This window comes from Narcine bancroftii, chromosome 4, assembly GCF_036971445.1.
Source record: "Narcine bancroftii isolate sNarBan1 chromosome 4, sNarBan1.hap1, whole genome shotgun sequence".
Taxonomy (NCBI): domain Eukaryota; kingdom Metazoa; phylum Chordata; class Chondrichthyes; order Torpediniformes; family Narcinidae; genus Narcine; species Narcine bancroftii.
The window spans coordinates 21,533,552-21,555,923 of NC_091472.1; the positions used below are offsets into that span (position 1 = coordinate 21,533,552).

Below are 22,372 nucleotides of genomic sequence, written 5' to 3' on the forward strand. Positions count from 1 at the left end.
CTGTCATAAACACGTGTGCACTTACACACACACACACACACACACACACACACACACACACACACACACACACACACACACACACACACACACACACACACACACACACACACACACACACACACACAAAACTGCACCTGCAATCTCTCATGTGTCCTTGGAACCTATCACAAACCCACACGCTGACAGATGCAGGGCTAACTGGCTGCTGACAAGCGATGCACAGAATTATGGGGGGGGCTCACTCACTGGTTTTGCACTGGCACTGGCGGCATCCGCTATTGTCCAGCTTGAATCCGTAGAGGCAATCCCTCTCTGTCAGGGTGCAGTTGATCAGCTGCTCACAGATCAGCGGCCCAATCGTGATGTACGTCGGCTCTGCAGCGGCAAAGAAGGAAAGGTGGTGAATGAGAGGGGTGATGCGGGAGGTTATTGTCATGCACGTGAATGCAACATACAGATGCACTGACATTCTTAAGTGCTGCAGCCATGTTGGTACGTAAGATAAATCAACAATAGCATCAACTAAATGATCATAACATGCCATGAGTCCGAAACAGAGATAATAAAGATAAAAGGGTAGATAAATAAATATTCACTGTTCCAGTCTGTGCAGAAATATTGATTTATCAATAATGCAGATCAATCATTCGGTTGTCCACAGTAGATTATATTTGGGGTAGTATGGGGAGGTTTAAGAGCATGATAGCTTTAGGGAAAAAAACTGCTCTTGAGCCAAGAAGTAAATAAGAAAATTTGCCTCTGCTGGGGTCTAGCACAGGAATGCACAAGACCTGGAGGAACTCAGCAGGTTCTGAAATGTTGATTGTCTTTTACTTCCGATGGAAGCTGCATGACCTGCTGAGTTCCTCTAGCACTTTTGTGCACTGCTCTTGAACCTCGAGGATTTTAGGCTTCTGCACCTTCTCTCTGAACGGACCAGCGAGAAGTCTTTGGAACCAGTTTGATGGGGGTCCTTCATGATGTAGACTGCCTTCCTAAACCTCACAGACGTCTTCAATGTATGTGAGGTCTGTGCCCGTGATTTACGTGGCCGGGTTTGCCACTTTCTGTAGCTTTCTGCCGTCCTGGGCACTCGAGTTTCCAAAGCAGACTGTGGTGTAACCAGTCACTTCCACATTACTTTTCACAGTGGACCTGCCAGTGTTTGACTGAGTACTTGTTGCCATGCCAAATCTTCTCAGGCCTTAGAAAGTAGAGGCGTTAGTGTGCCTTCCATAACATCACTTGATGTCTGCCAATGGCTGGCATTGCAGTTTGAACACTATTGAGCTCTACAGACTTAAAGCAGGCATGTTCAACATACAACCAATCAGAAATGCTATTGAATTTGCCTGTCAAACCACCGCACTTCAATGGTAATTCAATGCATATGGCTCACTGACACATTCCAAAGTGAACTGCGTCAGTGAAAGCCTTTTAAAATTTTAATTGCACATTGTTTCACCTCAGCTAATGGAGTAACATTTTATTAGCACGCATCCTTCATTGGAATAAAAGCAGAAAATTCTAGTAATACTCATGAAGTCAGGCCCTATCAGTGGAAAGAGAAATAGAGCTAATGTTTCAGGTCAAAGAGGTCTCCTTTGCTGGAAAGATTTTCTCAAGCAGGGTGTCCAATAAAATTTATATTTTATATCCTGTTGTCACTCACAGTATACCTTGCTGGGAAAACTGCACATTAGTTTTGCTCTGCAGCACAGGCTTCGTAAGGGTCTTAATGAGTATCATTCAGGGTCTAAAATGGATCAGCCACATAAATGGGCCTACTTCTGCTCCTATATCTTGTGAAATTCTGTCAGAGGCTGGGTATTCTGCCGACAATCCATTCACCGCTTGCTGTTCCATGACTTTCCACCATCTACAAGGCCTTAGTCAGAATTGTGATCGAACATTCTTCCTTTGCTTGGATGAGTTCAACTCCAATGCTAAAAAAACTCAATGCCCTCCAAGAGAAAGTAGCCTGTTTGTTTGTCATCAAATCCACCAACACCAGTGCATACCAACACAAATAAGCACTTGTGACTTGCCTAGGCTATTCCGACAGAACCTCCCAAACCCATGAACTTAACCACCTCATCTGTCAACATTGCCATCTCTTAATAGCCAGCTGAAGTCTGATACCTGACAGGCCCCAGGCCCAAAACGTTGGCCACCCTTTACTACCTATGGGTGCTGCATGACCTGCTGAGTTTCTCCAGCACTTTTTTGCACATTTTGCTCAAGATTTCTGAGGCAAGGATTTCACTGAGCCAGTCACAGACATCTGATTTAAATACAACACTTAAAAAAAAAGTGAAATTATCCTGGTCTCAAGCTAAAATTCCACCTTCAACAACAATGACAACTTGCATTGGCACCGTTAAATCCCAGGGAATTTCATCAGGCTTCAGGCCCTAACGGTGTACCTGCGCCAACCAACTTGCTGGAGTGTTCACGGACATTTACAACCTCTCATTGTTGCAGTCAGAGGTTCCCACCTGCTTCAATCATCCCAGTGCCCATGAAGGGTAGTTTGGGCTGCCTCAACAACTACCACCTCAACAACTAGCTTCTACTGTGATGAAATGCTTTGAGAGGCTGGTCATGGCCAGAATTAACATGGACCTAAGTAAAGATCTGGACCCAGTGCAATTCACATATCGTCACAATCGCTCCACGGCAGACGCAATATCACTGACCCTCCACTCAGCTCTGGATCACCTAAAAAACACCAATTTATACATACGGCAGCTCTTCATCGACTACAGCTCGGCCTTCAATACCATTATTCTCTTAGGGCTGGTCAAGAAGCTACAAACTCTAGGTCTCTGTACCCCACTCTGCAACTGGATCCTTGACTTTCACATCGGAAGACCACAGTCAGTACAAATTGGAAATTTGAAAATTGGAATAATCCTCAATGATATTAACACAGGTGCACTCCAAGGACGTGTGCTTAGCCCACTGCTCCACTCATTATACACCCATGACTGTGTGGCCAGGCACAATTCCAATGCTAACAACAAGTTTGCCAATGTCACCACAGTTGCCGGCAGAATCACAAACAGAAATGAGGAAGTGTACAGGAGGGAGATAGATCAGCACATTGAATGGTGTTACGACAACAACCTGGTGCTCACCGTCAGCAAATCCAAGGAGATGATTGTGGACTTCAGGAGGAAGTCAGGGGAACATGACCCTGTCCTCATCGAGCGTTCGGTAGTGAAGAAGGTCAAGAACTTCAAATTCCTGGGTTTCAACATCTCCGAGGATCTGTCCTGGAGCCTCCATGTTGATGCAATCACAAAGAAGGCTCGGCAGCGGCTATACATTGTGATGTGTCTGAGGAGATTCAATATGTCACCGAAGACTCTTGTAAACTTCTACAGGTGTACCATGGAGAACATTCTGGCTGGTTGAATCCCTGCCGGGTATGGAGGCGGCAACTCTCAGGACAAGAATAAACTCCAGAGAGTTATTAACTCGGCCTGCGACATCACATGCACCAGACTTCACTCCATCGAGGACATTTACATCAGGTGGTGTTTTAAAAAAGCAACCTCTGTCCTCAAAGACCTCCACCACATAGGCCACGCCCTACCAGAGTCTAAAGACGAGCACTCAATCAAACAAGGACAGCTTCTGCCCCGCTGCCATCAGATTCCTGAACCAAAGACACTGCCTTACTTTTTGTGCCCTATTATTTAAAATTTATAGTAATGTTGTAAGATGGTTATAATATGAACGTTTACACTGTGACGCTACTGCAAAACATCAAATTTTGTGACTTGTTCATGGCGGGTGAAATACGAAAGTCTGCAGACACTGTGATTGTAGTCAAAACAGAGAAATGCTGGAGGAACTCAGTATTACCCATGATTTGAGCCAGAGCTCTTCCTCAAGGTGCAAGTGTGAAAAAAAAGGCAGAATTAAAGGCTGGGGAAAGAAGGAGGGAAGATTGGGAAGGGGAGGAGTACAGACTAACAGACAAAAGGTGTTAGAAATCCAATATGAAAGTCCACAGGCATTGTGGATAAAGTAAAAGCACCATGCTGGAGAAACTCAGCCGGTCAAACTGTGTACTTGACAACGCAAAGATAAAGACAACAGGAAAAGGGAAAAAGATGGGGGGCGGGGGGGGGGGGGGAGGGGGAGGGGTGGTTTCTAGTGGAATATGGAGAAGTCAATCTTAATGTCATTCGGTTGGAGCCCAGGTACGGCTGACAGTAGTGGAGCAATTAAAACTGGGACAGAGCAAGAACTGAAACAGTGCCAGGACCTCCGAGGGTAGAGAGCTAGAGGTAGGTCACAAAGAATAGAGAGAGAATTGAAGCATTTCAACATCAAGGCACTGCCTAACCCGGGACTAAGGTAAGCCAGCAAGCACTTGACTGCAAGAACTAGGTACAAGCCGGGAGATCAGACAAGAGTACAGTCAGAGCCAAACTGTGGCCACTTATTTTGCAGTTTGTGAAATGGTTGCGTGCAGAATGTCTGCCACTTTTGCCTGACTGACAAATATCAGTCCATTTAGATGCCCTGTTGTGTACTGAGACATCTGTCTTGACAGAATGTAGCATTAATGATGAAATAATATGGTCAAACACGGGGGTGAGTTGTCAGATCAACAAACAACTGACTGATTTAAATGTAATGGACTGCAATGAACTACTTATAAAGCTGCAGTGTGGGAATTGAGTTATAGAAGTCTGTCCTCCACTGTGTTCCTTCAATACATGATATAGTAATGTGTGTTCTCCAAACTCTTCCACTTCTTTTTCTTCTGCTAGGGAAACACTTTGATTGTGTCGTCGACACATGACATTTCCTCACTTGTCAGGAAGGTCCAACAGCAAGAAGTGAGAAAACTGAGGTGGGCAAGGTTACCGACATTATGTCAACCTTCTATAGGAGCTCTATTGAAAGTGTCCTGGCCGGCTGCATCAGGGTGGTATGGATACTGCAGAGAAATGGATCAGAGGTCAATCCACAGGACCAGCGGAGAGGATGACTGGAGTCGATGGGAGGGAGAGAGAATTTACTGGGATTGTTGCCTGAAGAGGGTGCACAAAATCATTGAGGTCACCTTTCACCCTGCATGCAGCATCTTCCAGCTGCTCCCATTGGGAAAGAGATACAGGAGCTTCAGAGCCAGAACCACCAAGCTGAGGAGTAGCTTTTTCCCACCGGCAGTGAGAATGTTGAATGACCAAAGGAACTGTTCATTTTCACCATTCGAGACATTCATATTCACAAAATAATATTTATTAATTTGTATATATAAATACTGGTCCTGCATATGTATTTTTTGTCTGTACGTGTGTTATGTCTGGTTGTATGTCTGTGTCTTTTTTACCGAGGACCGGAGAATGCTGTTTTATCCAGTTGTACTTCTGCAATCAGATGACAATAAACTTGACTTGATTGGCCTGGGCAAGTTAGGTTGTACTGCCTATTTCTTTGCTCAGGGAAATGCTACGACCCTAACTCTATTTGGGCACCTCCACTGATCTGCTGAAACCTTTCATGCCCTGACCACTGACGTTCCACATTCAAAATCTCATCTGGAGTTAAGGTACAGGTCAGCTACTCAATTCAAGACCTTGTGGCCAACTTAAATCCATGCCCTCTAGTTTCAGAAACCTCTGCTATCTACTATCTACACAATCTGTGCCCCTGTCCCTCATCCATCTTATGAGCTCTCAATCTGGACTGAGAAGAGGGTTTTGTAGTTCAGTGTTTACTCTGAAGGTGACACTGGTAAGAATGGGAAAGCTCACAACAATGCATTCAGAACATGCTCCCAATCGCAGGATTCCTGCTCATTAAAAAAAATCGAGGGTGGTGGTGGAAGGAGGCTGCGGGAGAGGTCAGAATTGGGAGCCTCTTGGAATTCGTGTGAAACCCTGCAAGACTGATGCCAATTCGCGTTTTAAACATTAACTGGACTTCATTCCACTTCGCCAAGCAAATTGATTGAACTGTCCCAATCCTTTCTTTCTTTATTACTGTACTCGAAATAAATCTGCCAATACCTCAGTGAGGGGAGCATATTTCACATTTCAAGTGAAGCTCAATGGCTGTTTACTATGTAAGGAATGTCTCCTGGACTGATGCTTATGGAGGCCAGAGGGTGAAAGGGCACTGGCATGGCCCATTTATCACCGGTCATCTGTGGCTATGCAGGAGTATAACAGTTCCAGCACAAAATTAACAAAGGATTCGACAAAACAAAGCAGCTGATGGGTGCACCTGGTAACGTGCAAACAATGCCTTTTAATTTCCGGCAAGGTAACACTGAAATCTTAAACTTGACCTGCTTCTTCAGAGGTAGGAGATTTGATGGGTAATATCGAACAGGTTGGGAGGGAATGGAACTGCTTCCACCAGACCCAAAACAGGGTTAAAATCCACCATGAGGTCGACATGGTTCCCATTCTCTGGAATTGAAGGAATTTATTTTAGTGCAACGGGATGGTAAACTAAAAGCATCATTTATTCAATGCAGCAAGACTGGAATGAAGGGTAGGTGGATGTAAGCAAAAAAACCCATCATTTCTAAGCATTATATAAGCCCCAGAAAGATTGCTGTAATATAAGGAAACACAAACAGATCCCACTTGAATTCAAAAGCACCTGATAATCTGTCTAAGTGATGTATGTCCAGGGATATTTTTTTTGTCCACTGCCTTTCTTAAAATATACTAAAGACTTGGACTTGGATTCACGCGGCACAATTTCCATTTCAACAGATGTACTATGAGTGAACACAGTGATATATGAGGACATATGTTACTGTCTTCAGGAAAATATAGATAGGCCTGATGAAAAAGGTGGCTCAGTGACGGGTGATGTTTAAAGTTGAGGAAATGGATGGTTTGGGGTTGGGTGTCATTTAATCCCTGGTGGAATGTGAAACCTTTGGTAGAAAGAAGGATTTTTTTTCGGGACACCCTGAGGAATAAAAATGTTGCAGGCTGAAGACTGCACAGGAGGGCCATCGCAGGGGACGTGCCACAAGTTCAGGCGTGAGGATGTATAGAGTTGGGGGTGATGTACTAGCATGGATTCGGGATTGGTTAACCAATTGAAAGCAAAGAGTCGGGATGCAGGGGCATTTTTCTGGTTGGTAATCAGTAGTGGGCGGGGTGCCGCAGAGATCAGTGCTGGGCCCGCAACTGTTCATGATATACACATTAAAGATCCGGAAGAGGGGACAGAGTGTGGTGTATCTACATTTGCTGTTGACACTTGAGCAGAAGATATGGAGAGTCTGCAGAGAGATATAGATAGGTTACGTGAGTGGGCAAGGGTCTGGCAGATGGAGTACAATGTTGGTAAATGTGAGGTTATTCACTTTGGAAGGAAAAATGGAAGATCAGATTATTATTTAAATGGCAAGCGATTGCAACGTGCTGCCATGCAGAAGGACTTGGGAGTGCTTGTACATGAATCACAAAAGGTTGGTTTGCAGGTGCAGCAGGCTATCAAGAAGGCAAATGGAATGTTGGCCTTCAGAGCTAGAGGAATTGAATTTAGAAGCAGGGAGGTCATGCTCCAACTGTACAAGGTAATGGTGGGGCTGCATCTGGAGGACTGCATGCAGTTCTGGTCTCCTTACTTGAGGAAGGATGTACTGGCTTTGGAGATGGTACGAAGGAGGTTCAGAAGGTTGATTCCAGAGATGAGGGGACTAGCATCTGAGGAGAGATTGAATCGCCTGAGATTACTCGCTGGAATTTAGAAGAATGAGAGGGGATCTTATTGAAAATGGTGCTGCCGGAGTCACTGTAACGGCAGAGCTGCCGCTAGTGTGGACCCGTGGGGAGAGAAGGTTCAGCTCCCGCAGGGTCCAACTGTCCAGTCAACCGCTGCCAGCTCCGCACAGGTTTGAATGACCCGTTAAAGGAACTGACAGTAGTTTTATTTAAAACCCCGTGACTGCGGGGTGTGCGCCCAAGGTGGCGGCGCCTCTGATCAGCAGCCACGAGGGGTTGCAGACTCCAGGAGAGCAGAGGAGACTATCCTCCGTCTGAGAAGGGAAAGCAGAGGAGACGACCCACTGGACAGTGACCATGGCAGCGGACCAGTGAGGGGGGGGTCTGTGGCTGAAATACATGGCTGCTGACGACTTGGAACCCACAGAGGCTGCGGGTTGCTGGAGACTGGCTCAAAACTGGCTGAAGGAGTACCAAGTATCGGAACCAGGTTGTGAGGGTGTGAAGAAGGCGCTGAAGGGTTCCTGACTGTGTCGGAGGTTCGGGTCTGGAGCACGGATTCTCAATGGTTTGGATTGGGCTCTGTGTGTCTGTGGAAGCACTGGAGGAGAATCTACGGACACTCGGTGACTGTAGGAACTCTCTTTTGCTTTTCTTTCTCTGACTGTAAGAAGTACTTCTGGCGAATCTGCCTGCCTTACAGTAGACAAAAGCAATTTCATGTAATATGACTGTTATAATAAATTGAATCTTACTCTTAATCCCACTTGAAGCATAAAATTATGAAAGGCATAGATAAGATAGAGGTAGGTAGGTTGCTTCCATTGGTGGGGAAAACTAGAACTAGGGGACATAGCCTCAAGATTCAGGGTAGTGTATTTAGGACGGAGATGAGGAGGCACTGCTATTCCCAGAGGATGGTAAATCTATGGAATTCACTGCCCATTGAAGCAGTGGAAGGTACCTCAGTAAATATATTGAAGAGAAGGTTGGATATTTTACATATGGAATTAAGGGATGTGGGGAAAAGAATTAAGGGATATGGGAAGGTGAGCCCATCATCAGATCAGCCACAATCCCATTGAATGGAGGAGTAGGCTCGACGGGCCAGATGGTCGACTCCTGCTCCTTTTTCTGATGCTCTTATGAACCCACAATCTCTTGACTCAGTGGAGTGTGGCCATGGTCAACACCTTCCTGCAACCACACTCCTCACTCTAGCTCGAGGTATGAACATCTTCCTGCCCTTCTGGAATCCCAGAAGTCCCGTTGCGAATTAAAAGCAGGAATGCCAAATCCCAAAGGGAAATGAAGGGAAAAGGGCAGAATGCAGTCACTCATTAGGTTTTCATTGGGCAGGGCACCCTCACTTCACTCATCCATCAATCTGTTGACTCGTGTCGAAGGCATTTGAGACCAGAAGTGGCACTGGCTCAGCTTCCTGTTGTAGCTGAGTGAAATGCATAGACAGTGCCAAGATATAAGCTTCTCTGCTGAAGCACTTTGGCACCTTTTGAACTGCAGCCAGATCAGACATCAACCTCTTCAGAAAGAGAAGGTATTAATTGAATATTTAACCGAATTCAGTAAAATTCCTGTTATCCGGAATACAATCAACAAGCAAAAAAAAAATCTCAGAAAATAAATAGGTAAAAAATATGGAAGTTTAAAATTGGTGCCCCTAGTGGTTAGTTTGCCAATCCGCAAAAATCACTTATCTGGCATCTACCAATCCCTATAGGGGCCAGTAATGAGGATTTTACTGTACAAAGGTTCTTCAGAACTTTATTCCCATATCATCCCGGGGACTTCCTGATTGTCCAGGGTGACTGGTAAAAAATATCCAGCCACACTGCTCCAACCACCAGGAGTGAGTGCGAGAAGACCTGAGGAACCAGCTGATCCCTTCCTGCCTGTCCATGGTCTCACGCACATACCAGAAGCAATGTACAGCAGCCAATTAACTGACCAACCTGAATGTCTTTGGGACGTGGTGGGGGGAAACCGACGCTGTCACAGAGGATAACATGCAAACTCCATGGCCAGGACCGAACCCAGGCGACTAGCGCTGTGATCTAAGGAACTCCACAATCCCGGATAAGCGATGTGATATGAGTGTTTATTGTCATATAAATAGGCGACTTGCAGCTGCGGGCTGACGGAGACTGGTTCATGATGGGTACCAGGTATCTTAACTGGGATTGGAGAGGATGCTGAGGGCAGGGAAGGTCTCCTGAAGGGCCTCCTGGTGCTGAAGGCTTCCTGAACATATTGGAGGGTTTGGACCTTGAGTTTGAACTGCAGTCTGTGTGGCTGCAGAGGCAGTGGGCAAGCTGGAGGCAAATGCATGGACACTCAGTGTCTCTGAAGGGGCTCTTCTGCTTCTCTCTCTTATTATTAGGGGTGCTGGGGAATGTTCATGACAACTCCTTGTTTGTCATATGGCTTCTTCCCTGCTGCCATCTGATTCCTGAATAATCAGTGAACCAAAGACACTGCCTTACTTTACGTGGACTATTTAAAACATAATTATTGTTGTCAGGTGGTTTTTATACAAATGTTTTACACTATGAAGTTGCTGCAAAACGACGAATTTCGAGACGTGTTCATGTCAATAAATTCTGATTCAAAAGTTGCAAGTATATTACATTTTTAATTTATTATTACATGACAATAACCCCTAATCCAGATGCACTAAAGTTCTTTCTGGCTATTGCCACATATGTACAAGATACACCACTTAACATCAAATACCTGATGAAGGGCCCTGGCCTGAAACATTGGTTACCCTTTACTTGTGTGACCTGCTGGGATTCTCCAGCAGAGGCACAAGTTAAATTACCGTAATGTGCCCATCAGGAAAAGAGAAAATAAATATGGATGGAAAGCAAAATAAATATTCATAATTGTAGTGAATGCAACAAAAAAAAAAGGTGATGTTTCAATAATGGAGATGGTCCTGAGTAGTTTCTGGTGAGGCTGGTATGGAAAGGGTCAAGAGCCTGATAGCTGTTGGAATAAAACTGTTCTCGAGCTAGAGGTGCTGTACTTCAGGCCGGAAGGTAGCAGAGAGAAGCGATCAAGACCGGGACAACAGGGAAAACCCAGTCAGCCCTACCTTTGGCCGGCAGGCCAAGGATGGGTTGAAATACCCGACGGAAGGACCCAGGCCTGAAACATTGGTCACCCTTTTACTTCCTATGGATGCGGCGTGACCTGCTGGGTTTCTCCAGCACTTTTGTGTGCAGCGTGGGCTGAACTGGCTTCCTTTTGTGGTATAAACTTCCAAGGCGTTATGTGCCTTCTCTTAGATGGCAGTAAATTCTTGGAATTCTCTATCCAGAGATGGGTGTATCTCAATTCTGAATATATTTAAGGCTCTGACTCAAGGAGATCAATGATTATCGGGAACAAGTAGGAGCTGAGGTTAATAATGAAATAATGGAATGGTGGAGTGGCCTTAAGGGGCAGTAAATTCTACTCCTGCTCTTATTCCTGATGTTTTTATGAATAAGCTATCAGGGGAATATATTACTGAAGAAGAATGGCACTGATAATACATTAATTAACTTACAGGCCTTGCTTTGAGAAGTGAAATGACAACTGCATGTACATCCTATTTATGAGTTAATAACTATTTTCCTCCAGGAATTAAGTTTGGTTTATAGCCAATAACTGTATTACTAATAAGTGTATTTTCTTGGGGTGGAAACACAAGTTTAGGGCATCTACACCTGTGTCAACAGGGTAATAATTTAAAAAAAAGTTAGTAATACTATTTTTTATGTGACATGTTAAGATCTGCAATAGAGGAGAACAAATGACTAAGCCTCTTGGCTATAGAATAACATAAACATTGTCGAGTAAAAGAGAGGCTGAGAAATATAAATAAGAGAGCAGGCAGGAGAGTGGAAGAAAACACGATTTGAAATGGTCTTGCACCACATTTCCATTTTATCCCATGAAAACATTCCATCGGCATGTCAGCCTCTCATGTGTAACATTCCTTCCACTTATTCAAATATCTGAGCATTTACAGTGCCGGCTGCACAATCCCAGGTATCCGAAATTCCCTGGCACTAACTGAGAAAGGGCTGCCGTGCCATCATTGTTTCACTCATTAGACTGTTCCCATTCAAGGTCAAAGACAGGCATGGAAGTCTCCACGGAAACCTGAATTAAAAAGTTAGCTGGATGTGAGGCACAAATGGGAGAGCACCAGAGAGATATACCCATACTTGCATGCACATAAATTCACACACACACACACACACACACACACACACACACACACAGACACACAGACACACACACACACAGAAACAGACATGCTTGTAGACTCACAGGTGTAAAAACCCACAGAAGAACACATGCTACAAACATGCCTACAGAAACACACACACACACACAGATACACCCACAGATAGACAAACACAGTTACAGACAGACACACACACACACACACAAGCAGACACGCGCACACACACACACACACACAAATACACCCACAGATAGATACACACACAGTTTACAGACACACAAGCAGACACACGCACACAGATACACCCACAGATAGACACACAGCGTTTACAAACAGACACACAGAGTTTACAAACAGACACACAAGCAGACATACACACATGCAGACAGATACACCCACAGATAGACACACAGAGAGTTTACAAACAGACATACAAGCAGACACAAGCACACGCACACACGTTCTCAAATGCCGCAGTAACTTGTGGTAGATGTCTCAAGTCATCAGGCTTGGAGAATTCTCTGGAGCCCCGCAGTAGCATACTGCAACAGCTGCTAAATGCGATGGGAGAATGCAGTAAAGTTCAGCTCATTCCAGCTATTAATCATCTAGGCACGGACAATATCTTGTAGCTCGAGGTGAAATTGGGCATGTTTTTTTATCACTTATATTTGAAAACGAGAGGCAATATGAGATGTGAGCCTCTGGCGTCCTTGGTGCTGAAGTCAGATTGAGTATCAACAAGATATGGTTAAAAAGAGCAAAAGTCAATATATGTTGGCATTTAAATCTCATTTTGGCTCATACATTCCCATGGGGTAACATCCTCTTGTATTAATTTAGCTGCTAGTCTTGTCTTGCTTTATTAGTGATGTATAACAGCCTGCTATGAATTGATCTCTCATAGGTATATGTGCTGTTCCTATACATCACATCACTGGCCACTGCATCACATTTTATTAAACATGATGCAGGAGAAATAATCATGTTATCCATCTCCACCATCCCAAGCCCCAGCTAAAATGGCACCAGAGTGGTGACATTTTGCAAGCTGCTTGCAGCAGGCCTCTTTACGGAAAATAACACCATACTACCATACCTACTGTATTACTAATATTTCTCTTTTCCCCCTATCTGAAATGAACCTCCCAACTCTACGAATGGATCCCCTCCAGACTGCCAATCACGCGGAGTGCCTGGCATGACCCTCCCCTAAGCGCTCTATCTGTTGCTTCAGTCAGGAGCCACTGAGACAGCGATTGCCACCTCAATTATTCTGCGCGTTCCAGTGCCCACTGATCAGATTGGCCTTCCGCAGAGTGAAGCTGCGGAAAGCCACTGGCCAGATGGAGTCTCTGAGGATCTGCGCAGATCAGCTGGCGGGAGTGTTCACAGATGTATCTCCCTGCAACAGTCCATAGCTCCCACCTGCTTCAAGAAGTCTACCGTCACATTAGTATTGAAGTAAAACAAAATCGGGCCTTAACGGGACAATCTATCCTGGACCCGCAGCACCTCCTCAACATTCAGGAAACCTACACTTCCTAAGGGGGTTGAAGAGGGCCCCCATCTTGACAACATTTTACGGGAGTACAACTGACCGTGTCCTATCTGGCTGCCTCATTGCGTGGTACAGTCGCTGCAAAACATCAGACCACGGAAGCCAATGCAGAGAATCATCGAAATGCCCAAGAAGATCACTGGGGTCTCCTTTTGCTCTATTGATGACATTTACTGGCAGTGTTACTTAAGTAGGCCTCAACTGAGGACCTCTACCATCCATCACAGAGGATCTTTGACCTATTACTATCAGGAAGGAGGTACAGGAACATCAAAATCAGAACTTCCAGGCTAGGAAACAGCTTCTTCCCGAAGACTATGAGATTGATGAATGGTGTCTTGTAACTTGGGTTTCTTAGAAACAAAATAGAGTAAATTTCTCCTGAATAGTTATGCATATTTATTTTATATTTTCATGTATGTGTGTAGTTATTACTTTCTGTGAGAAATGTATTATGTATACATTATGTGGGCATCATAGTCTAGAGAAATGCTGTTTTATCTGGTTGTAAATGTACAGTTAGATTAGCATTTCTCAACCGTTCTTTTAGCTATACCCCGCCCCCCCCCCCTCCCCAATCAGGATTCTGCTCAAAGTTTATGGGCTCCCATCCTTCTGAAGCAGTCTTGAAGCAGTCTTTCCTTCGTACTTCTCTCTTAATGGCCATACAAAAAAATCTCCAGCAATACATTCCAGACTCCCATCACAATTTATGTTACGAGGTGAAAAGAACACTCGGAAAATTTTCAAACTTTTTCGGGCTAACGTAATGGTTGGTGGCGGGTGGGGGGGGGGGGGGGTGTCGACTTTTACATAGGTCAAACTTTTGACCACAGTAAGTACCTGCATCATTTAAGGAGTCGGGAGCTCGGAAGGGCGGGATGGGGTGGTAAGTCTGTGGTTGGGGCATTGGGATCTCGGATGCATGGGTGGCCGGCGTGAGAAGCCGCGGTTAGAAGCTGAGATGTACCCTAAAGTGGAGACAGTTGATCGTAAGAGCACAAGGTACAGGAGCAGAAGTAGGCCAATCGGCCCATCGAGTCTTTTCTGCCATTCTAATCAGAAGCTGATCCATCCACCCTCTCAGCCACACTCCACGGCTTTCTCCCCGTAACCCTTGATGCCCTGACTAACCAAATGCCTGTCAATCTGTGCCTTAAATACACCCAACGATCTCGCTTCCACAGCCTCTTGTGGCGACAAGTTCCACAGACTCACAACCCTCTAACTAAAGAAATATTACCACCCTTTTATCTTGAAGTTGGGCCCTCGTCCTAGATTCTGCTATCATAACGGACAACCTTGCCAGACCTACTCTGTCCAGGTCTTTCAGCATTTGAAGGTTCTCTATGAGGTGCTCCCTCTCACCCTTTCTGTACTCCAATGAGTACAATCCAAGAGCTGACAAATGCTCCTCACATGCTAATCCTTTCATTCCTGGTATCATTCTGGTAAATCTTCTCTCAACCCTCTCCAACACCTGCACAGTATTTCTCAAATAAGTCAGCCCAAACTGTTCACAGTACTCCAAGTGAGGTCTCACCAGAGCTTTATAGTCTCTTGAATCAAGTTGTTGGGAATTAACATTTCCAGTGACCTGACCTGAATCACCACGTCAAGAAAGTGCACCAACACCTCTACATTGTTAGAAGGTTGACAAAGTTCATCATGTCCCCCAGTGACTGTTAACCACGTCTAAGGGTGCATGGGTACATCCTACCTAGATACATCATAGCATGGAATGGCAACTGGTCCTCCCCAGATGGGAAAAAGCTACAGAAGGCAGAGAACGCAGGTTGGAACATCAGACAAACCTTCCTCCCCTCCATTAATCCCATCTATAGTTCCTGCTGCCTTGGAAAGGCAGCCATCATACTGAAGGGATCATCCCACCCCAAACACGCTCTCTTCCTGCTCATCTCATCACGGTTAAGGCTCAAGAGTTTGAAATAACACACAAAACAGGTTGTTCTCTCCAGCCATCAGGCTCCTGAATGAACCTCACATGAGTAATCTCACGCAGCACTCGCCCCGAACTCAGTGAGCTATCACTGTAACACCACACACTGTAAAGTGCTCTTGTTCATGCACTTTGAGCAGCTGTATGCACGTCAGAGATGACCTTCAGGGTTGCTCACAAAAATGAACCCTTCTGACTGCATCAGGGACAACCAGCAGAGTAGCTGGGGTGGGGTAGTGACCGCACATTTTTCAGAAGTGGCGCCTTACCCCCCCCCCCTCCCTCCGCTGCCACTCCCCTGCTCTGCTGCTGCCATCCCCTGATGTGGCCCCCCGACTGAAAAATCAGTGCAGCGGAGCGGTGGGGGGGCACTGATTCGCCATCTGGTATGTGTGGCAGCGCCTTTTTTATGTGCTCGCTCCCCCTAACTTTAGACCCTGGCTATGGCCCTGTATACAACAAACTAACTTGACTCCAATCGGCAAAAAATAAAAATGAAGCAAGGTTTCTCCTTGGAGCAACGAAGGAGGAGAGGTGACTTAATAGATTATGAGGAAAATTGATAGGGTGGACAGCCAGCACCTTTTTTCATGGGGTGATAATAGTATATACCTGAGGACATGTGCTTAAGGTGAGTCGAGTAAAACTTACGGAAGATGTTAGAGATCCTTTTTTTAAACTTAGAGAATGGTGGGTGTCTGGAATGCATGACTGGACGTAGTGGGGAAGGCTGGTAAAATAGGAACATGACTCTGGGATAGGCACATGGATGTCAGAAAAATAGAGGGTCATGGATGTGAGGGAGGGAAAAATTAGATGGTGTGGAGCAGGTTTACATAGGTCAACATCGTGGGCTGAAGGGGCTGTAATGTTCCATGTTCTGTGAATTTGGACAGGAAAGCGGTAAAGACTGGGAACACCCACTCTTCAAATTTAAACATTAATCAATTCTTCTATTTCCACAGCCGCTGCCAGCCCTGCAAAGTTTCCCCTCCATTTTCTGTATCGATACCGGATATCGGAGTTGAATTCGTCTGCACTGTGACCTGAAAGTGCCTCCCTCTGTACGACTGGGAGGAAGAGAGAGAGACTGAGGGAACTCAAACTCAAGAGAGTGTTCCCCAGAGGACTACGGGATCTGTTTGCAGGTCAGCGCTTGGACATGGGCTTGCTTGTGCTTGCATTAGTTGTGTTAAGGTGCATATTCCAGCATTTACTTAATTTAGACATGCCTGTGATTAAATGAGCTGTATTCTTAGGGACAATGGAAATAATTTCACTAAAATATGCAGTCTGAAATAGAAGTATCTGGTCTTTTCACTTAACCAGGCAAGATCTAACACATAACACCAGTGCCAGGCTGTTGTGCATTTGAATAGACAGACATAGTTAAAACAACCACAATCTAATCTCCTTTGACTACTGGGCTCTGATACTAAGAAAAACATCCAGACTCAAGAAAATGAAAAGGGGTGGTGGGGAAATCATCATTTCTGTGAGGCTTGGTAGGGAGTCACATGTCCCACTGACCCCAGGAGGGAATCTGTCAATGTAATCCTCTCTGACTTTTCGCATCACCCACACAGGCGACATCCTGACATCTCCTCCGCTCGCCAGTATCCTCCTAATTGCAGGGGTGCAGTTATTTACTAAGACCAAGCCCTGTGGAATGTAAGCTATGCAGATTTCTCAATAGCTGATTGTAATACTGCTCATGCTGGTAGTTGTATAAGGACGAGTGAATCCGCATTGCAATAGAGAGGCAGAGTTTGAGTGTGTGTGTGTGTGTGTGTGTGTGTGTGTGTGTGTGAGAGAGAGAGAGAGGGGGAGAGATGGAAAAAGAGTGAAAGAGAGGGAGGGAAAGAGAGAGAGAGAAAGATAGAGTGAAAGAGAAAGTGGGCTGTGTATGAGATACAAATGCGTATGAAGTGTGTGTGTGTGTGTGTATGTGTGTATGTGAGTGTGTATGTGTGTGTGTGTGAGTGTGTGTGTGTGTCTGTGTGTGTGTGTGTGAGAGTGTGTGTGAAAGTGTGTGTGAGTGCTGCAGTTCGTGGGTGCAGAGAACAATGAAGACTGGAGGGATTCTGCGGCTCTAGTAACAGCCATGGATAGAGTGATCAGTCAGCATTTCAAATGGGGACCTTGAGCTTCAGCTTCTTTTTAACGGTTCAAGGATGCAGCATCTGCAGTGTCTCGCGACTCTAGTTTTGGGTGGATGCGTGGATGAGTTTATATTTTTGATGTCCCTGTGACATGAGGATACCCTTTGACCTCTCAGAACAATCCCGTCTGCCCATTTTCCACTTATTTCTCTGCAACTCATTTGCTCTCACAAACCCAAAGAATTGCTCCAATTCTCCCGCCACCCACTTGCATTTAGGTTGGCACTCTCTCGTGGAGCTGCTCTCTCTCAGCGCCAGTGATCTGCACTCAATCCTGACCCTGGGTGCTGTTGGGGTGGGCTCTGCAAGTTCTCCCTATGACTACCTGGGTTTCTTCTTCTGGGCACTCTGGTTCTCACTCACATTCCAATGGGGTGAGTAGGTGAAGTGGCCATTGTGCATTACCCCAAGTGTATAGGTGGGTGGTGGAGTCTGGGGAGAGTTGATGGAAGTCAATGGGCACACGAGGAGAACAAATAGGATTGACATAGGATTGGGGAAAATGGGCAGTGGGAAGAAAGGTCTGATTTGACACTGCACATCTGCATTTGGATTTTTTTGGTATTCAATGAACCTATCCGAGTATGTGAACATGTGAGGGAGCAGTGCGAAAGTGTGTGTGAGAAGGATAAATGTGTGTTTGTGAGAGATTGTGATGTTTGAGAAAGAGGGAAAGAAAGAGAGAGAGTGGGGGGGAGGGGGAGAGAGAGAGAGAGAGAGAGAGGGAGAGAGAGAGAGAGAGAGAGAGTGACAGACAGGCACTTTGAGAGGAGCAGAGGGGAAGGGAGAACCAATATGTGCATAGAGTAACTGGTTAATATTCCAATGTGCACACAGTCATCTCATGGGTAAAGATGGCAGAGTTTACTCCTCATACATTAGAGATAATATCTGGCCAAGATATTTACCTAAAAGCTAAAAGCAATTTAATGCAGCCCCATTCTCTGCTTGCGGAATCCATGGCAACTACCTCACCTTGACTGTCCCATAGCCTTGCTAACTCATTGTTCTTGGCTGGCTGTGTGGAAGAAAGAGTGAAAGAAATGTGCACAGTCTGCTCATGCAAGGGTTGATTGTGCATTGAATCTCAATTTGTAACACACTTTCCACACAATTGGGGAGAAGTTATTTATATGGGATGTCATGGTCAAGCCCAACTCAGCTAATGCTCTCCATTCTAAATTCCCACTGCAACCTCCGGCATCAAAAGCAAATTTAAAACTCACCTTCAGAGATTTCAGTCAGAGCACTCAAATGATATCCTGGGTTTGTTGCATTTTCAAGGCCCCAGTCTGCCCATCACTGAGGCAGCCCAGCCCTCTTCCCTGCTGTTTTGTTGGATTCCATCTATGACTATACCACCCAGTTGTACCCCACCAACAGATGTACACTTTCAGTAGCCTGGCTGCCTTTCTTCTGGATTCCTTCCCAAAACGTTCCTGCATCTCTGTATATTCCACGGGACATAGTCACTGCTGGCAGGCTAATCATTTATTGTCTATCCATTGATATTCGCAAGACCTGCCTTCCTGAACTTAGTCTGATCTCCCGGTGTGCGAATGGACAAACTGTTCAAGGATTTTGACTCAGCTGTGACCAAGGAACTGTAGGCTCTGTTAACGTGCCATTGCTCAGTGGAACAGCTAAAAGGTTAGCATACTGTCCTGCCAACCTGACAATCAGGAATCAGATCAGGAAAATGCCCATTTATACATGCAGTCTAACAGAGGGGTATAATGCACCAGCTCGTCATCACTGTTCACTTGCAAGAGAAGATTCTTCAGAAACTTTTGGGTCATTCTCAAGAGAATTAAGCAACATTTCAGACAGTTTACCTACTGTCACACCCGCCTCCTCCAACCCCTGCCCACTGATTCCCTGACAATATTCCGCAAACTCTTCTCCTCATATCCCCCAAAAGGTGGGAGGTGGGGGGGGGTGGGGAGGAAAGAAGCTTGCATGCTTTCGTCTCCTTCTGAAAGAGAAACAGAAATTGCCGGAAACACTCGGCAGGTCAGACAGGATCCGTGGAGAAATACAGATTTTTAAAAAAGTTTCAGGTTGAAGACACTGAGTCGGGGATTTGGAAAGTGGAGCCATCTATCAGTGTCACTAACATTCTTCCGCCCATGTATTTTGTCGAATGGTCCCAGGGACATCACTCGTAAGGCCAGCATTTACCGACCGTCCCAGTTGCTGATGGTCTGCCTGCTTGTCGTCTTTCTGCCTATAATTCTACGGCACAGCCCTAGGAATTTCTTGGACCCCGACTGTCAGTGACCTAACTAAGGTCTTCAACCTGAAACTTTTTTTTAATGTGTATTTCTCCACGGATGCTGTCTGACCTGCTGAGTGTTTCTGGTCATGAAGGAATTTTGATGTATTTGTCACCATGCATCCCGTGCACCGATTCATCCATCTAGTTTTGGCTTTTATATGTTAATTTGTTGAAGAAAAGTTGACATTAGTGACAACGAGGACATTTACTGTCCATCCCTGAATGAACTGAAGATGAAGCAAAGATTCAATCATATTGGTGGTTCTGGAGTTGAACATAGGGTAGACAGAGATATTCCATCTGGAAGAACAGTAGTGAATACGATGTATTTGAGTATTAATCAGTGAGCTTGTTTTTTTCAAAACATTTCAGACGCCTTTGAGGGATTTTATCTCTTGTCCTTGGGTCAGCTCCAGTTGACTAGACCAGACATATCTCACCATGGTCACACTCTCTTCTTCCCCCCACCCCTCCCCACCCCCATCAGGCAATAGATAGATGAGTTTGAAAACATACACATCTCCATTCAAGGAGGGTTTCTTTCCTGCTGTTCTCAGACTCTTGTACGAACCTTCCATGAACAAACGATGATACCCCTGCACTGTTAAACTGCACTTTTTCATCCCATACCTGGAATTTTTGATTAATTATAACATTATCCCTGCACTTCTGTTTCCACTCTTGGGCATAAGGGGACCTTTGGTTAAGGGGGGAGAGGGGTTGATTTGCCCGAAATTGTACACGAGGTCCACTCTGCACCCAGACTGCCTCGCCTCCCACTTCCGGGCCCAGACACAGGGCGCAGCTTCCTGCGCGAATAGCTGCCAGCCAAGGCCGAGACTCACATCCACCCCCAGGCCCAGGCCACTTCATCATCTGAGGGAAGGCCCGTTGCTGTGGGAAAGACAATGGGTGACGCTACACGGGCCCTCTGACATCATCACACAGATGCGCAAAGTCCACAGCAGGTCATTCTATATGTCAGCAGCAGGTCCTGCCACTGGGCTGCGACCACCCTATCACGTGACAATCAGCCTTGGCGTATGCGCGCTGACGTCATAGGGTCAGAACACTGACGCTGAATGCCATTGCCCAAGCAACGAGCTGGTTCCAAGAGGAGGCTGTGGCCTGTGTCCGGACCCCGGGTTGGAGGTGAGATGTGCGGCGCCCTGGTCGTCAAGGTGCCCAGGGCCGGGACGTGGTGGAATAGGGCCAGCATTTTGGTTAATTTGTTTATCTTTTTGCTTTCTCTGTACGTTTTTCTTTCTTCTTGCTTTGCCTGAATTTTTCCCACTCTTTTGTCCGAATTTGGGAGGGCAGTTGCCTCCCCACCCCCACCTACTCCTGGAGTGTATATCTATGTTTTTGTACTACGTTTATGTTGACTTGACTGGATAGCAAAACAATATTTTTCACTGTATCTTAATGCATGTGATAATTAATAATTGGATTCAATTTTTGTTTTCCATAACTAGTACACATGTTTTAAATGCTGAAAATTAACTGAATTTCGATTACTCAGGTGGCATGAAGGGGCTTGAACTCTCCTTGTTCATGAAAACCACATGCTCGCTGCTCCACTCTCCCCAGAGACTCTAGTTTATTTGTCAACAGCCATTATTTCAGCTTAGATTTTCAAAAAGAAATGTACAGAAATAAAAAAAAGCACATCAAGAATGATGAGTGAAATGCTCAGATCATCAGTTCAAAGTTAGAGCTGGATTGTTACCTTAGCTAATTAGCATTCTGGCCAACAAAGTTATGGGCCTTATTGGTGGTTGTAAACATGACACGAATCCTCCTTGCAACTAAAAGTTCAGAACATTCAAGATGATATATGTGACTTTAAAAAAATTACAGTCACATCCGTATTTAAGATTGAATTCATCTCTTACTATACTTCATCCATCTATTGGTACACAATGTACACTGAATATCCCCTCCCCTTTGTTACAAATCCCTGTCTGTTCGCTCCCTTCCCTCTCCACCTCTCACAGATGGATTTCATCATTTCAAGCAAGTCGCAGTCGAGTGGAAGCTAAATTTTTTCTGACCCTGATCTTGAGCACCATTCATTCTTGGAGAGTAGCTGCTGTGCTTGGTTTGAATGCCACAGTGGAAATGAGGCCCTCAGCTGGGGTTTCCTCTCCCAACACTGGAAAGATTTTCCAGAGCTTAAAGTTCCTTCTACTTTGATGACGCAAATTTCACCCACCTACAGAAACGAAGGTTTTCAACGCTTTTAAAATATGAGAAATTAACTGCAAATGGCCTAAATTATGCTGTAAATACCTTTGTCTGTTCTGTCTGGTGTTATTCTTGTACACTTGCTTATCCCCTCCGGTAGTGTGCAATGGTTTCCTGCAATCCATTTCAATGACAACACTTGCCTCAATGCACCATCTTATTTCCAGGAAACATCTTGAAGC

The 22,372-nt window shown here is 45.3% G+C and overlaps 1 protein-coding gene across 1 annotated transcript in view; it reads right to left on the reverse strand.

Annotated features, from left to right (window-relative positions):
* crim1 (cysteine rich transmembrane BMP regulator 1 (chordin-like)) overlaps window positions 1–22,372 on the reverse strand; it is a 287,206-nt gene that overhangs the window by 64,298 nt on the left and 200,536 nt on the right. The window contains exon 8 of the mRNA XM_069930938.1: window positions 250–378. Coding sequence (XP_069787039.1) covers window positions 250–378 — 129 coding nt within the window. The remainder of the gene's footprint in view (window positions 1–249; window positions 379–22,372) is intronic.